Source organism: Phoenix dactylifera, chromosome 2 (genome assembly GCF_051530095.1).
Source record: "Phoenix dactylifera cultivar Ajwa chromosome 2, Ajwa_hap1_PhDact_Kaust_v1.1, whole genome shotgun sequence".
NCBI classification, from domain to species: Eukaryota; Viridiplantae; Streptophyta; class Magnoliopsida; order Arecales; family Arecaceae; genus Phoenix; species Phoenix dactylifera.
In genome coordinates, this window is record NC_143191.1 from 42,561,425 (window position 1) to 42,580,058 (window position 18,634).

The 18,634-nt window shown below is 37.3% G+C and overlaps 1 protein-coding gene across 6 annotated transcripts; it reads left to right on the forward strand.

Moving 5' to 3' along the window:
* The first annotated feature begins 4,283 nt into the window (after positions 1–4,283).
* LOC103699203 (uncharacterized) lies at positions 4,284–17,831 on the forward strand. Of its 6 annotated transcripts, XM_039119328.3 has the most exons (5): positions 4,284–4,499; positions 5,546–5,651; positions 16,127–16,247; positions 16,433–16,520; positions 16,670–17,831. In XM_039119328.3, the coding sequence occupies exons 3-5, from the start codon at positions 16,216–16,218 to the stop codon at positions 17,432–17,434; spliced, it is 885 nt and encodes a 294-aa protein (XP_038975256.1). In that variant the 5' UTR covers positions 4,284–4,499; positions 5,546–5,651; positions 16,127–16,215; the 3' UTR covers positions 17,435–17,831. The 6 variants fall into 6 exon arrangements, 5 of the variants coding, with proteins under 5 accessions (XP_038975256.1, XP_008779486.1, XP_008779496.1 ...); XM_008781264.5 differs by lacking the exon at positions 16,127–16,247; XR_015975645.2 differs by lacking the exons at positions 16,127–16,247; positions 16,433–16,520 and having other exon boundaries at positions 16,670–16,806.
* The last annotated feature ends 803 nt before the right edge of the window (positions 17,832–18,634 follow it).

Below are 18,634 nucleotides of genomic sequence, written 5' to 3' on the forward strand. Positions count from 1 at the left end.
ATAGAGCCTCAAAGGGGGACTTGTAGTGCAATACAGGATTTGGCAACCTATTTATGAGATAGGTTGCAACAGAGAAAGCATAGGACCAGAGTCCTTGTGGAAGAGAGGCGTGAGTGAGGAGAGTGAGACCGGTTTCAACCACATGGCGATGACGGCGTTCTGAGACTCCATTTTGTTGAGGAGTATGTGGGGCCGACGTATAGTGACTGATTCCATGATCGGAGAGATATGATTTTAAGGCAACAAATTCGCCGCCATTATCAGAGTAAAGACCACGAATTTTGGTGTTAAACTGTCTCAATCATTTTGTGATATTGCTGAAATAAGGTTTGGACATCAAATTTTTGTTTGAGAGGGAAGAACCACACATACTTAGTGAAATGATCTATAAAAATGATGTAGTAATTGTGACCAATAACACTAGTGATGGGAGACGGACCCCAAACATCGGTGTAGACAAGATCAAAGGGAGCATTGCTTGTCAAACCATGCTTATGGAAAGATAATTTGTGAGCTTTATTAATGGCACAAGAATCACAAAGTTTGGAGGACGACTTGGCACTAGTAACAGGAAAAGAAAAAGAAGCAACAAGACGAGAGACAACTTTGGGAGAGGAATAACTAAATCTACTATGCCAACCATCGAAAGAGGTTTTCTCATGAACAAAAGCAAATGCCTTATCTGTCTTTGGTATGCCAATAGGGTCCGGTAGAGGGTACACACCATGCTCACACAGTCCTCGTAGAAGAATCTTCCCCGTTCTCCGATCCTTCACAAGTAAAAAAGATGGGTGAAATTCAAGAAAAAACATCATTTTGTTTAGTGAAATAATGAACAATTAGAAGATTTTTTTTTAAGAGTAGGGCCTCATAAAGTATCATTAACATGAAAGTGCGATCAGGATATTGGATAGATAAAGAACCAACATGTGTCACAAGCAAACCTGAACCATCGCCAATTACAACTTCATTGGTGCCGTCATATTCAGGCAGTTGGGGATTAGACAGCTTGGTAGTGATATTGTGAGAGGCAGTGGAATCAATGAGCCATCGTTTATCCTTGGTCTAAGCAGTGGTAGTGCAGTTGGCAGTGGGCTCCGGACGATGCAGCTGAGGACAATGCTTACCAATATCACCGAACTGATCACAGAACTGACATTTAGGAGAAGATTTCTGCTTGGAATACCGGTTCTGGGAGTCGCCCTTATGGTTTTGGTTGAGCACTCTAGGAGGGAAAGTTGGTTGGTGTGAGTCGAGCAGTAACCTGAGTTGAGGTATTGATGGCGATAAGAGGATTTTCAGTGGAGGAGGAGGAAAATTGAGTGACATTCAAAGAGGTTTGGGATGTAGAATTAGCCATGGCGAAGATTTGGATCAAAAGAAAAACTCAGTGGAGATAAAGGCTTTAATCTGATACCATGTAAAAGAGTAAACTGTTGGTTTAAGAAAGGCTCGCACACATTTTTATTGACGTACATGATGTATATATATAGAGAATACAGGTTGGTGCATCTTAAAATTAAGCTAAGCTATAACAGCTTTGTGACAGCATATCTTTTATATAAGGTAAACAATAAGCCAGCCAAGGGAATGTTTGAATCTCGCTGTAGTTGCCGCTATAACAGTAGATCTTCTAAGAAATATAATTTCTAGAATAGTGCTACGCTATAACAACTTTGTGATAGCATATGTTTTTTATAAGGTAAACAATAAGCCAGCCAAGGGAATGTTTGAATCTCGCTGCAGTTGCCGCTATAACAATAGATCTTCTAAGAAATATAATTTCTAGAATAGTGCTACGCTATAACAACTTTGTAATAGTATATCTTTTATATAAGGTAAACAATAAGCCAACCAAGGGAATGCTTGAATCTCGCTGCAATTGCCATTCATGGAGGAGCTGATTGTGGTGGATTGGTAACTGTCTATATACTCCCCGAAGAATTTGCCCATGATCGAGTTTATTGGTTGGCACACCTTGGAGAATACCTGGCTGGCCCAGGAGGTAATGCACTCACTACATAACGATGTGGTTGGACAAGGTTTAATGATCATCAAATGGGACATTGAGAGAGGACCTGTGATCTCTATATTTGTTAGACTTCCTCGACTAGGTCCTGTTGGGTCACTTGAATCATTCAAGGAAGTTCCTTACTTGATCCCAATATCCAAGTCGCTTGTATTCCTGGTTCCTACAACTTTGAGCCTTAAAGAGTGTGGGTGCATCTGCTTTTGCAGCATGTTCATCTCTTGGGAGCCCCCAATCCCGAACTTTCTTAAAGTAAACTTCGATAGCTATGTTAAAGGGTGGCACTAAAGGTGGAGCAAGATTCTTGATTAGAGGCTCGGACTCCAGACTCGTTTTTGTGGGTGGCAGCCTGATCTTTGACATCTCGATTCCTAGACCAGAATTGAGGGCCGCTTGGGCGGGTATTAGTTATGCTCAGCGCGGCCTGGGAGCTACTTCCATCTTTGTGGAGGGCGACTCTGCTACGATGATCTTATAGATCCAGGGGCAAGCTAGGGATGTGGATGTCCATCTCTCACTACAAGGCATCTGGAGCCTATATATTGTGAGGGGGCACTTTATCTATCGTGAGGCACATCTACCAAGAAGCTAATGGATTTGCGGACTGGATGGCCTCCTTCGTAGTTCATCATTCCAATAATGCACTGTGGACGGATTGTTTACTTGCTACGAGGGCATTTCGAGATGCGTTACTATTTGATTTCTTGGATATATTCATACCAGAACAATATGAATTACCCACTTCAAAAAAAAAAAAATTGTTGGTGCAATATCCCCGAAATAGTTCATCCTTTTGAACATAAACAGCTGCTCCCTATCCTCTCTTGGCCACCATGGAGCCTTTGGCGAGTTTTTATGGCCCTCCCTTCCTCACCTCTACTGCCGGCCCTTGTTAACGACCAACCTGCATGGGTATTCTGTTATGTTTCTGAGTCCTTGGAATCAATCTAAAGTCGATTTACGTGGCTTGCTGTAGTTGTTGTTTTGTGATGGTTGTCGTGTGGTCCCAATCTTTTGGTCCTTTGATTAGGTGTATGATACATTACATGTGTTTATATCTTGTTGAGTGATGGGCTATAAGTTGGATGGTCTCTAGGGAACCATTATAGCACTAGGTGGGGTAATCATGATGCAGTGGCATCTCAATGCTGATGTGCCACCATTGCAGCTATGTTAGGAGTTCCCAATTCCATGCAACCATTATTGACTTGTGGTTACTAAGTTGAGGGTATTTTTGAAGTTATGATTTTTCCTATTTTTGTATCTGACTAGTACTCCAAAACCCTCTTATACTCGCATAGCAATGATGATCAAAACGTTAATACGAGTATATGCTTGACATGGCCCTAGGGTCAATCAATGAGCAACCATATTGTATCCCGATGATGATTGAAGTCTTCGAGCCCATGCAAGTTATTTATTTTCCTTCTACATTACTAAAATGTGGAAGGATGTGATACACGTCCATAAATTTTTCATGCTACTGTATCGAAAGCAAGGGCATTCTTGTGTGTCGATACATGTATATAGGAGAGGTACTTAGCCAGTTTCTCTACACATGTATTAGGACTATTATGTTTTATGGCCTCCATAAAGTAATTGTGTAGCACTTTCAATTGCAGCGGAGGTGCTTTGATCATATTTATCTGGAAAATAAATTGAAATAGAATAGTTGTTATTTTTTTGCCTAATAATCATGTTATAGGATAGAAACAAAATCAAGCTAAATAAATGATACTATTGAAAATTCTGACACCTGCATATAAAGATTCCACTTGAAGTGTCTTATATGCGTATTGCATGTTGAATGAACTGAACCTCATATTCTAGCTCAAACATAGTGAGGAAACATGAAAAAAATAGAGCCAAGGAAACAATATTATTGGAATTGCATAAACGTTGGTGAGCTAATTGAACTTGGATACATGACATGCTATGCATGTGTGTTGGTGTTGCCTGCTGAAACCCATGCATATTCTTGGTTGGATATGGCGAGAAAACCTGACGTCGTACAATTTGATATATATAGGTGCCGCGCTAAGGTGCCACTAAAAAGGTAACGTATTTGGAAGATAACGCATAGAAATCTCCACATGAGCCCAAAGACCGAAGCGGCCTGGGGCAGGTTGGCCCGGTCCATAGTAGGTCGAACTGCGGCGGACACGTACACAGCCCGGCCCGCTTTGTTCTGGCGGAAGGCAGGCGGCCCACGAGGGTCCTATAAATATTACCCGTATCCCGCTTTTTTCTTCCCATGATAGATTATCACCCCAAGGCGGGTTGCTGATCCTCTTGCTTGTTATCCAGATCTCCGCCGCGCGGCCACCGGCGAGGAGAGAACCGACGCCCCCATCTGCAGTCTTCTGTTTCTCCGCCGATCTTGCCTTCCATCCCTGGAGAAAGGGCGATCTTGTCGGGGAATGGCCGAACCTTCTGGCATCCTATCTCCCGTTTTTTGGCGGACTAAGAGGTAAAGAAGCCTAGGGTTTCTGTAGCAAGATCTCGATGCACTCAAATCTTTTCTTTCTTTCTTTCTTTTCCTTGTCTACTCTCAAAGCAATCTCTTGGGACGATGTCTTGGTTTTGATGTCTATTGTTAGTTTCTTGCTTTAAATCTTCATTAAGGCTTGTCTTTGTTAGAAATCTAGGGTTTTCTGTAGCAAGATCTCAATGCACTTTATTTTTTTATTTTTTAAAATATCTCTCTCTCTCTAAGTAATGTTTTGGAAGAAAAAAAAAATCTGGTTCCGTTTTAAAAATCTTCGACAGGACTTAATTGACGCTTACTTGCTAAACTTTGATATCTCGCGAAACCCTCGTGAGCCATATTATCAAATCTTTTATTTGAGATTTTTTAATTAAAATGTAACCCTATCGTGCTTCGTCATGGCCTTTGCTTACAGATATCTGACATCTTGGAATGTATCTCTAATTTTTTCAGGCTGCTCACATGTTTAGAGCAGCCAAACAATCAGCTGATTGGTTAGCTGGTGCTAAACAAGCCTCTTATTTCTCTCCAGATGATGCTGTTCGTTTTTCTTTTTTCCTTTGATCTCTGCTGATTGTTTAGGTTGTATTTTTGTCTGCAATTGAGGCTTAGCCTCCCATCAATCACAAAAAATAGAAGAAACCTGTCAAGAAGTAAATGTTTACAGCGTCTGGTAGATAAGCATTTGTTTGATTTTTATTGACAGCCATCAATGCAGGCAACGACCTATAGATTGACCTGTAGATGATGTAATGTATGATATCGCGGAAATAAATTATATAGCACATATCGAGGTAATATTAATCAACCTGGAATTCTTATAAGAACTAGATAATGGATAAGGATTGGATTGTCATCGGGGTTGCCAACTTCCTTTTAGGCAATAAATTGTCTGTTGCCCTGATTTTACAGTTTACATGTAGGCTTTCCAATTTTATTGATGACAATTAGGGTTTAAAGTTTTCTTTTTAATGTTTTGTTGTTTAAACTTAAAGATGACCCGCACATAACTTTGCCTTTGTATATAGGTTCAGAGGCATCTTGGTGACTATTATTCAATCTGATTGAACTTTTCGGGGGCTTGGCAGTGCATTAAAAAAAAACTCATGTGATCGTCTCGAAGACTAAAAATTGGTATGCCCTATTTCTTGGGATCTATTAAATGTAGATTTACATTTGGTCCATCATATGTCTTGGAAGTTGTTTATATGTTCAAGATTTGGATAATCTGGTACCCTGTTTTTACCTCACTATAGGCATCTCAAAGTATCTAAAACAAAAAAGTATATATTGGTTATGCTATACCTTAAGTTCGATGGTTGTATTTCAAACCTTTTTTGTGATCACAATATACATCTACTAGGGAAGATATGTGAGCTTGTTTTTTTAACTTCCATGAGTAGGTGCTGGAGAACATTCATTTCCAATACTCAGCATGATGCCATTTCTAAACAGAATTTTGGATATCACTTGATTTATAGCTGTAAACATAAGCATAATTCAATCATTTATCAAGTAAGTTCCTTGATTTTATAACCTACTAGAATTATACACTCATATAAACATGCATTTATCGGGGTTGTATTTTCCGGTACATTGATTGTACTGGCAGCATGTATGTATTCTATCCAGAATACATTGATTGTGCATTCTAAGTCCACAAATTGATACAACAAAGAACTAGGTGATACTATTGGTTCCTCCTCTAGTTTTGAGTTTTGGATGTTTGGTCAAAAAAGTAATAAAAATACCAAAAGAGCGAAAAAATAAGAAAAATAATTATAATTTAAGACAAATTATTTCATATTATTTTATTGTGTTCTAAGTTATTTAGGATCTTAAGTTGTTTTGTAATGCTAGTTTCAGGCTAAAATTAAATTATATTTTGAACATGTACTAAACTTTCCACTCACTATAAATGTATTATATTTTCCTACCATCTTAGCAAATTGTTGTAATCTACCTACACATTTCTCTATTTTTTGTAAATATCCTGTGTTTTCTCTTTTTTTGGATTATATTAAAATTTTCCCAGTACATGTTTCACTATTTCTTTTTAAACCCATCTAAGCATATTTTGTTTTATTTCATTTAAGGAACTCATCTAGGCAATAAAACATCCAACTAAGAATATTTCATCCTATTCCATATTAATAACCCATCTAGGCCCCCAAAAAGGAATCATCTAAGCATGCTGCATTCAATTTCAATTGAGTAATACATATAAGCAAGAAAAAACCCATATAAATAAGAATTCTTTTTGTTTCATTATTTCATAATGCATCTTACCTAATATAATAACCACTAACACAAATTTGATAAACAAAGCCTTAGATAAATGTGTAATTGAATAGTATTGCTCAATTTAGAAAATACTAGCCATATTAACTTGTTAAATAAAAAAATAAAAATAGCAGTTTTGATTGGATTTGGCCGAAACTAGCAAAACTGGACCAAAACTGGCTGAAATCGACTAAAACTAACTGAAATCGAAAAATCCATTCAGTTTCAATTAGGTTTCAAACCCAAATTGGATTGGTTTTGGCGGAAACTTAAAACCTTGTTCCACCATGCGGGAGGATTCGTCTGGGTGGACCACGCGTTACTGCCATAGGTCTTAGGCAGTCTTTTGTTTTCAGATTTTGTTGGTCGCATTCACACCGTCAGGTGTGAGCCGCTGTTGTGCCAAAAAAAAAACTTGTTCCAACCAACCTCCACGTCATTATTGTGAATGTAATCTAAGGATAGGTTTTAGGCAACAGTATTGGCCATGGTAAGCAGGTATACTTTCATAAAAGATCTCAGGGCCAAGTTTGCGGAATTTGATGGAGCTCAGTTGGATGCACACTTTTCTAGCCAGCGGGTAAGATAGCAAACCAGACTGGAAAGAGCGCTAACGGTATAACGGATAAGAGTACCAGTAGTTCTGAGTCTCATTCCCCAGAGTAAAAGGAAGAGATAGGGAATTTTTGTTTGCTTTTCCTGTTTGCTACCTAATAAGCAATTTACTCTTTGTTTGATATTCTTTCAAGGAAGGATCCATACGATCATATTGGCTCTATAGCTCTTCTATTTTTTTTGTCCCTTCTCAGCTGCTCTGATTCGAAAGTGTTTACAAGTTTAAAGGAAAAAATGGTTACGAACTCAATCTTCCTTCCGGGTTTGAAACTCCGATTTACTCCTTGATCTAAAGTCCACAATCCCAACAAATTCTCTTCCATCAAGAAGAGGTTCTTTCTCTCACGTAATTTCGCCCGCCCATTCCACTTCCGTGCCGGAGGAAATGGGATTCGAACCCATGATACAATCTTCTTGTATGTCGATTTAGCAAACCAATGCCTTCAAGATTGTAATCTCACAACATGCTTGATGTATAAAGCACCATTGAACTATAACCCCCATGTTCTGCTAGTGTAATTTATCCAATCATTTGCCAACTAGTGGAATTTTGGTAAATCCTACATCAACAATGCATGCCATTGTTCTTTACTCATTCATGTTAGTTCTTCAAGTAACGTGGGTAAGTAACATGGATCTGTGGTTTCTCATGTTTCAAATTTGACCCGCAAGTGGATCTCTGAGCCTTTTCCCATTTTTCTAAGTCCAGTCCAGTAATTTTTCATTCGCCAGCTCGGATTTGAAGCAAGCTCAAGTGCATAGTGAACTCAATTTTATCCTTTTCAATTTTTTAATCCAACACCACCATTAGTTTTTTTACTTCTTGTCTTTGTTAAAATAATAATATTGAAGTGGTTTGTTTGGCAAATATATAATTTCCAATTACTCTACCATCCTCTCTTTCTCTATGTTATCTTCTCAATCATGTGCAATTTCCATTTGACACAATCCCGCAAATATTTTTTATCAAGAAATCCTACTACAAATAGGTTCTATTTAAATCTTGAATTAGACATTTCTATTAAGTATTAAACACAGTTCTGATGAAAATTTATGGCTTTGGGAGTCATGTTAGGATTGTCATGGGATATAATGTAGTTTAGCGAGCAAGTACTTGAAGTGCTTTCAACTGTGCTATGCACACTAATGGGGGCTGCGAATAATTTAGGAGTCATGTTAGGATTGTCATGGGATATAATGTAGTTTAGCGAGCAAGTACTTGAAGTGCTTTCAACTGTGCTATGCACACTAATGGGGGCTGCGAATAACATCTAACAACTTCTGCAAATTGTGCTTTGCGCTAATTTTTATAGGAGTCATGTTAGGATTGTCATGGGATATAATGTAGTTTAGCGAGCAAGTACTTGAAGTGCTTTCAACTGTGCTATGCACACTAATGGGGGCTGCGAATAACATCTAACAACTTCTGCAAATTGTGCTTTGTGCTAATTTTTATGGTGGATAATAGGGATAATGAAAGCAATTTTGGGTGTAAAGCTGTGAAAAACTCCAATATATCTGTACTTTTCAGAGAGGGAAAGAGATTTAGTTTACATTTTCCCAAACATAGGCCAATGTATCATTTTCTTTACAGCGAAATACTAGGGCTTCTTGGAGCACATCATCCATATCTAGATGATAAGGCAGAATTCCACCGAAAATTATTGATTAAGATGATGGTAATTTTAGCAACCCGCAAGCATGATGTTTCATATGATCAATTCGTAAACAAAGAGCTTCACCAAAGATTGAATAAGAGCAACAAGAAATTATTTAACATGAAAAAGGAAACTCCTACTGTGCTGGTTCCATCAGTTAACAATGGATTACTGTGGTTCAATTAAGTAATAAAAGTGTAAGGAGATATTTGAGCAAACATAAACATGCCACAAGCATAACTATACAGTCTAAGTCAGCTCGTGGCTCTAACCATTCTGAAATGTGTATTATGTAAAGACCGTGGATGCAATTCTCAGGGCTTATTGGATCAGATTAGTGGTCCCTGTTGCTTGCATTGCGCAGTTAGGAGTGTCGAGAAAAAAAAAGAAAAGAAAAGACTCAATGTTTCCTCTTCTTTTTTATGTCTTTACTTTGTTCATTCTCATATTTTGTTTCCTTAACATTTCTTTATTCTGTATTATTCGCTGTACTTATTCTATGGAACTTTTGAGCTTTTCCTGTATTCTTCTAATTTTTATTATTTTTCTTTTTTTTATTTGTACTTTTCATCCATTTACTATTTTAAATTCATACAGTCTATACATGTTTTATTTTCCATTTTAAGTTTATTTTATTTTGTTTTGAATATGTACCTCTACTTTGCACTTTTAGTTCTTCATACTTTGGTTCGAATCTTCTATTTTTATCATTCAGCTCTTTTTTACTTTCTTTCCTGTTTTATCTTTGTTTTGTACTTTTAGTTTAATTTTTCCATAGATTCACTTGTGTGTGTTCTATTTTACTTTTTCTATATATCTTAGAGTCAAATCTATTGTCAACAGTATGTTATGCCTTTTCTAATTTTTGTTATTTTTATTTTTTCTTTCTTATATTTTTATATACATTTCACTTTAGATTTTCTTCGTTACTCACTCTACTCCATCTCTTTACCTTCAGTGATATTGTTTTAATTTCTCTTATGTGTTTTTCATGCATTTTGTATTTGCAATCTTATCTACTTTTGTTTTGATTTATTTTATTTTGGTTTATTGATTTAGTAATTTTCAGTTTGTTCTTTTTACTTTGGATTTCTAGTTCTACATAATTTGGTTTGTGTATTCTGTTTTTATGTTTAGTTTTGTCCTTTAGTTTTTTTCTTTAGATTCTTTGATGTGTTTGTTGTGTTATTTTAGTTGTTTTTGTCTATTATAACTTTGCTAATATGTATTTTCCATTTTTGTATTTTGTGTATTTTGTCTTCTAGCTTCTAATTCTAGTAAACTTCCAGACTATTACTTTTGTTTTTTTCTTATATTTCTATTTTCTTACATTATATTTTGTAAACTTTTTTTTGTTTTACTTATAGTTTGATCATTTGAGTTTTGTGATTATGCCTTAATTTCTTTTTCCTATTTTTTTAATTTGTACTTTTAAATCTGTTCTGCATTTTCAGGTTTATAGTACTCTCCATGTTGGTTTATTTTTTTTATGATTTAGTCTTTCATGAATTGGTTTTATTTTTTTCAATTGTTTAGTTCACTTTTTATTTTTTTCTTATTCCGTATGTGTTCTTTTACATTTTTTGTTTTTGTTTTTCTGTTTTGCATACTGTTATATTTTCTTTGGCTTTTTTGAGACCAGGACGGGATAATCCCCACCTGCTATCCCATCCCACCCCATTTCACCTAGGTCGGAGCATAGGCCCCTGTGTAGGCTGAACCACTGCTTGCAAAACCGAGAAAGTTAATTAATCAGGGGTCGAAAGGGGAGCCCGAGACTATCTAGAATCGGAACCCTGATATCTTTGTTATCAAGCAAGAGAATGTACCATCTGAACTAAAGTTTTTGGTGGTTACGTATGCTATTATATTTTCATTTCTACTTTTATCATAGTCTCATATTTTCTACTTTTCATTTTTATTCTTTATTTTTATTTGTAATTTTTAATTTTTCTATCTGTTTCAGTTTTTTGTTTACCCTGAGCTTGGTGTTGTAAATGCCCCATTGGGGCTGTTCCTCAGAATAATTAAGATATCTACATCTTATAATGCCCCAATTTTCGGGATGCCCTCAAAATCATCATTAATTTCATTGGTCTTCTCCTGGCATTAATAAATTTTTAGTAGATTCCCTGTTGAACACTGGTGTCATGTGCCCTGACCAGATCTGTCCACTTGACACATCACACTTCCAAAATTTCTCAAAAAAATTGCATTTGCCCAAGCATTGGCAATATGGTACTCATTTAAAAGGGCGCTGAGTCGAGAATCTAATGCTTTTTAGTGAATGCAAGATTTCAACTTTATGGTAGAGAGTAATAGCCATTTGTTTGACAGCTGTGCAAATTTATGCTGAAATTACATGGGAATAGGTATATTTGGTCAATTTGAACCTAGTTTGAATCAGGGATGTGCTAGCACGAGTTTGAGTGGTTTCTAGAGGTTCGTAATTCTCTCAAATTCTTCTTGAGTCTCTCGAACCATATTCAGAGCAGAGGCCTATGGGCCATGATTTAGGTATTGCTGTCAAAAACTGAGACCTGAGTTTTCATATTGATCTTACATGCATAATAGGACACATTTTGATTGGACCACCTGGACCTGATCAGATGCAACCCATATATGTAATCATATCAGAAAACTAAAAAAAATTTGCCTGGATTTTGATCAGAAAAAATAGAGCCAATCAAAGGAGATACTCTTATCAACAAACTAAAGATAAGAAACCAATGATGGATATCGGGAGTTTGCCAAACAGAGGAAAAGGTGATTTCAACATAAAGGTTATTTTAAGATGCTTTGATTTTGACTTTATTTGGGAGCAGCATGAGCAGCGTAATTAGGATAAAGTTGCCATGTCTGAAGAAAAGCTGAAGCTGATGGAGAAGTTGGACAACTATACTGAGCATAATCTCTGAGTCTGGAAAGATAATTTGGATCCCCTTGATGGGGGCTTGGCATTAGATTCTTCTCAACAGCAGAGGTATCACTGGAGATAACACTGAAACTGATCAAGTGATAATGAACTTAACTGCATTTTTTGTTGTAGTTTAGGAATACAAGACACACACAGAGAATAGGTATTCAAGTTAAGAAGAGATTCATACTGGATATGTAGTATGGGTAGGCAAAAGAAGTGCATTGCCTAAAATTATATATCAGAATTAGCAATAAGGTATCAAAAAGAAAAATTACCAAGATCATCTATTACATGATTTATGTCATCGGTTTCTGTGGTTTAATACTCAGATGAATTATAAAATCATTAAAGAATAAACACAAAAGATTTCCGTACACAATGTGTTATACAAATGATCACATGCATAACTTTATATTAAGGAGTCACTGGATGGATAATTGCGGCACATGTAAGAGATCAAATGAAAATGTTCGACTTGCTGATTTTGTGAACATTGCTTATATTGGTAATAGCCATTGTTCTGAAAACATAGTCATGATGACTGCCACGGTGGTTACCATGCTAATTTTGGGCCTAAACCACCATGCCTTGGTCCATGGTCGCCTGGCATGGCAGCCAGGTATGGGGCAGCCTATATAGCGTGTAAAACCCGATGTGGTGCTGCTGTATCAGGTGATATAGCGGATGCTTCCCGTAGTAAAATGGGGATCTCTTTTAAGTGAACCAGATGGCTCAATCGGTTGGCTTGAGGTCTATTATAAAAAGATTAGTCTGTTCGACAATGTGCATCAGTTGTCTCTTTTCAAGCCCTAGTTAACATACGGAAATGGAGGAAGAAAAAGGGAAGGAGGAAGAAGGGGTTCTGCGACCGGTCAATACCAGACCTCCATTGTTGATGTACAAGTATTTTTTTTTTTTTAATTTCTTCCTCTCTTTCCCCCTTAAAAAGTAACAAATACTCTTCTTCGGAATGGTATGCCGTACTGGTTCGAATTGGACGGTATGGGGCATACCGTACCGGTTCGGTATTGGTATTCGGTACGGATGGCGTACTGATATTCGATACGCCAAAAAAATTTCGTACCATACTATACTGACACTGTGCCAGTATTGCACCGGTACGGGGTCTGGTATCAAGATGGTGAACCTTGTTTCTTCCCTTTTGCTTACCTCCTCCCTCTCCTTAACCTTTATGCGGACCAGATTCTGAGCCAAAGCAGAGGAGGCAAGACATCCTCACTTCTTTTTCCTTTTCTTGCCCAAAAACATGCAGTGTCTGGTTTCAACTCATTGTGGCAGCAGATCAAAACTGTTTCATTCCCCTGTTCCCTTCTGTTATGGCAAAACAGATAACAGCAGATTGCGAAGTAATCAGTCATTGACTCTCATAGTCTTGCACATCAAAATCACCCTCTATTTTTCCCCTGTTTTTTTCTCTGCTTCAATTTCTTTTTTCTTTCTTTTTCCCCCTTTCTCTGCTCAATGCTGATTCCCCCTCCTTCATTCTCTTGTTTTCTGCTGATTCCTATCACCAGTGGGTCTGGTCACAAGCCCACGCTCAGAGGAAGTTATAAAGAGGAGAGGGACAGAAAAGATGAGGAAGGAGATAGAAAAAAAGAGAAGAAACAGAGGACTTTATGGATTGGTCTTTTCAAAGTTTGCATTTAGCTTGCTATATTTTAAGCTTTTAGCATTTCTCTCTGCTATTGTTTTAATTTCGATGGGAAATACGACTACTTGGTTCAAAACAGTTACTGAACTCAATAATAAAATTAATAAAAGTTGTTCTAAAATAAGTAACAGTTTAATTTGTTAATTACTAGTTTTACTACTTTGTCATTGAATGACTAAACCTTAAATTAGATGGTGAAATGCTCATATATTATGCTTATCGTTAATTCCTTATATGCTGATATAACCATTATTTTTTTTTCCGGCACTTCTTATCCTGTATCAATGTTCAATATGTTGTTCTTATTTCTCGTTTCTTATCCCACTATAGTGCATCGGAGAGCTACTTGTTTGAGTTGATAGTGGGTCCTCACATTGTATGGATGTAGACATGATGATTTTTACATTAAATTATGCATCTCAACTTTCATCTTTCATAACTCTCTGATATTTCGTAGCTTCGTGATTGATAGTTCTTCTTGGCATTTTTTGCATCAGGCTCATATGAAATATTGGCTAGTTGATACTTAGAAAATATTAATGTCTTAATAGCCTGCATTGGGTATAGAATGTCCACCATGGGTGCCCACCATCTGCCTTCTAGAACTTGTTTGATTTGCGGGAAGAGGAGGGAGGAAAGTGGGGTCAACAGGAATATGAAGAAATACTTCATGTTTGGTTGGAGTTTTCAAAGGAGAGAGATGAAAAAATAGTTTTCTTATGGAAATAAGATTTCCACATTTCATAGAAAAGAAAAACTCATGTGGGACATGGAAAAATTCAATTTCCACTGGTTGGGAATTGGGCTAATCTTTTTTTAAAAGTGCCTTTAAGCTTTTAAATAGAATGGGGTAAGGTTTTTCCTTTTATTAAGGGCATAACAGGTATTTTATACAATATTTTCCGAAAAGTAGATGCTCAACCAAATATAAGTCACTCTGAAATGTGCTACTTTTTTATGGTCAACCAAACATAAAAAAATCACTTTTTCAGGTATCATATATCCAGGCATCAGCTTTCCAAAAAAAGCATTCCAATGAGAAACAAATTTTTCCATGAACCAAACGAGTTCTTAGTATATTGGTAATAGCATAAAATAGGAATTTGATTGCTCTACCCAATACCTGACATGACCTGATAGTGGAGAAAGAGGGTCCACTTGCCACAATTTTGGAAGGATGCCCTGGCCAGTTATGTCGCTAGAGGGCAAAAAAGCTGGTTTAAAATGATGATATTGACCATTCAATTTGAGGATGATTGTAAGTGTTTTACATGCTATATGCTCATGACATCAGCTACTGCAGTGACCAAAATATTATCATCTAGAAACACAATACCGTAAAATTTTCAAGTTTGAGTTCGGTAGAAGAACATTTATAAAGCTTGAAAAGACAATATGTTGGTACTTCATTCTTCTGCTAGTAATATCTATGGATATATGTCTATATAAAAGGAAGCTAGGGTGTCTTCACATTTTGCTTAGCTAATGGTAAATCCTTGATGGAGATGAACGGATGCTTTGGAGCTCTGAAATGTTGTTCAGTGGAGACAAGTTTCTCCATGCAACTCATAGCAGTCTTGTCACTATGACTAAGAAGGAACTTGGTCGGGTGTAGTAGTTTTTGTTTTCCCCGTGTGAGTTCAATCATGAGAATATCTTGTAACTGGTATGATTTTTTCTTTAATTCTGACTTTCTTCAGTCCTGAAGTATGTACCAAGTTTACAATGCCATGCATTCCAACTCTCAACCTTTTTATAAAAATATTTTTTCTTTTATTCTTTTCTCAAACTTGCAAGATCCAGATATGCAAATTTGTGGTTGAGATCCTGCAATTATCATCTTTTGAAAATCTTACTTCTGGTGGGTTGCAGCCGTCTGCTGCTAGTTTATTTTTTCCATGTTCTCTATATTTATACACCCATTATGGTACACCATTGATATGGTAAAACACTGCATAAAACCAAACCAACTTTCACTTTAGTATGACAGCATATCGCCATACTTGTCTGTGTAATCACAATCCTGTGGCTCTTAAGCAATCACCATTGTTAATGGTTGGTACAATTTTGTTCCTCACCACTATTCTTATCGGCAAGTAGCATGGGATGTTATATAGCTAAAATAATCCAGTTTCTCTTAATGATTTTCCAGTTTATTGGTTCTTTGTCTTGTTTCAGTGCTTTTCTCTTTGACATTCTTGTCAAAGCTCTCTAAAATTGTGATTCAAGTCACCTGATGGTGCGAATGCATACTTATCCCAAAAATGTCATGTTTTACTAAAACTATATTTCTTATGTGCTGACGTTACATTCTTCCTAGTTTTATTGCTGTTAAGCTTTCTAATGTGTAAATAGAATTTTTTTCTCTTTTGTCATAACTCATCATAGCAAGTATCATACACTATATAGCAAGGTTTGCCATCTTGGTACCAGATCTTGTACTAGTACCATCATATTACAGTGTTGGCATGCGGCATGGTACGAAACGGCGAGACGTACTGAGTATTGGTACGGTACAAGACTACATACAGATTCAGTACCAGTACGGGTATGGTACATCCGGTACGGTATAGTACCGACTGGTACGGTTATTATTCTTTTGGGCTCATTTGCATCAAGTATTTTTTACACCTTATTGATTTTCGCTATGTTTGAAATAAAGCAATGAAATGAGAAGTAAATATGCATTAATTTTGATGCATTCAGGTTCTGTCCATCATGTAAGAATTGTGCCGTTCTAATATGTGGCATCTATTTATTTGGCTAGGTTCTTATGCTGGATAGCTACCATGGACTATGGTATAGATATCGGATCCTCTAGTTTTCCCACAAAATGCAAGTTGAGCAGCAGAACTGTAAGCTAGAACCAGTAACATCATGCCTCATGGCGCAGAGAGAGGGGGGGGGGGGGAGGGGGAGGGTAGTTATGAAAGAGAAAATGGATGTTATTTGTGAATTTCATCTTTGAACTGATTTCTGAAACTGAAACTGTTATTCTTGGTAGGTTTCATTAAAGTCATCATACAAAACTGCTCAGCTTCGACTCCTTAGCCGCCACCCTGAGGTGTATGAGCCATGTGACGACTCATTTGCCCTAGTGGATGCTCTCCTAGCTGATAGAGCAAATTTGTTGCAGCACAAGCCAAGGTTATGCATGGAAGTGGGCTGCGGGAGTGGCTATGTCATCACATCTTTGGCCCTCATGCTTGGGGAAGAAAACTTTGGAGTCCATTATTTTGCAACTGACATCAACCCACATGCTGTGGAGGTGACTCGTGCGGCACTTGAAGCTCACGGTGTACATGCAGAGATCATCACCACAAATATTGCTTCCGGGCTTCACAAACGCCTTGCTGGTATGATAGATGTGGTGGTGGTTAATCCTCCTTATGTGCCAACACCTGAAGAAGAAGTTGGCTGTGATGGGATAACTGCTTCTTGGGCTGGAGGAGAGAATGGACGCAAGGTGATAGACAGGATCCTTCCTGTTGTAGATGAGCTGCTTTCAGGTGACGGTTGGCTTTATATGGTCACCCTCACAGCCAACAATCCTTCCCAGATTTGCCGTTCAATGAGAGAAAAGGGGTATGCATCTCGAATCATTGTCCAGAGGTCGACTGAGGAGGAGAGCCTCCATGTTATCAAGTTTTGGCGTGAAGATATTGCAGAGATGGAGGGGGCCAGAGCTGTTGCATCGGGATCTGAGTCGTGGTTATCGCAATTTCCTCTTAGATCCTTCTGGCGTGGTAATAATGGGAGAAGTGGCTGAATTGAGGATAATGAATTCATGGACCTCTAAACTTGGTATCTGTAGTTACCAGATACATATGAAGCACTGCTTGGATGCACTGTAAATTGAATGGTCTCAGTGAATCTAGTAAATTCAGTACGTGATTAAATTTGTCACCATTTCAGTTTCAGCTTCAGTTTGAGTGTACTATGTATTTAAGCTTGCTACCAGGTATATGTGAAGTATTTTTTGGACACATTGTTAACTGAGCAGCCTCAATGTGTCAGTGAACCATAGACTCTTGTGAATTCTGGAGGTATCTGAGTTTGTTACCGTTTCAGTTTCTATTTTAGATTGAGTGTAATATGGCCGTGTAAATGTTCTGATGTTGTACGTTTCTCTTTCAGTTCAATGGATTTCAATTCAATTGAGATAACTTACTGCTGTTCATTTGATGTGAGTTGAACTGATTTTACTTCACTTTTTTATGTTCAAGTGATTCTGACATATTTATTAATGTACAATTTCTTTTAGTACATTCATTTGTGCAGTTCATATATCTCTCAATTAAATTATTCGTCCTCAACTCTTGCATCGGTGAATCCCTAAAAGAGAAAGGTAAGTTGGCTGACAATTTGATTCTCATTACGTGGATACTTCACTACAAAATTACCTAAGTACATGAACTCTCCTTACATGTTCTCAGTCCCCAAAAGGGCCAAAACATTGAATTGAATCCCCCTCATACATATCTATCCTTTAAAGATCCCTTAATATGCCAACAATGCATTCAACCTGAGACTCCATTGGCATGGACCCCAAAACCCCTCCATAAACCACCATTAAGGCGAGCCATTTAAGATGAGTTGGGCTTTGAGATTCCAACCTAAAGTCAAAATGCACTCGCAACCATCTAAGAAGCCAGTATACGTGGGGTCAAGTGCTTCCTGTTTGCTTGGCTGCTCTAGAGCTTACGCTGATGCTTCCGATTACACTGGATGAGCCATTAATGATCCCTTTCTCCTGTTCATCTTGTAGGCAGATCATGCCAATTTAAATAACTACAACCCTGATTACCTGGAACACCAGGTTGAGATCAGAGATTCGACTGAAAGTTTAGAGAGCAATCGAGAAAATTGGAGCACCGTTAATATACCAGGTTGAGATCAGAGATTCTTGACCTGTTTTTCCACAAATGTTCCAAATATAATGATTCTTCTAACATCATTAATAAAAATC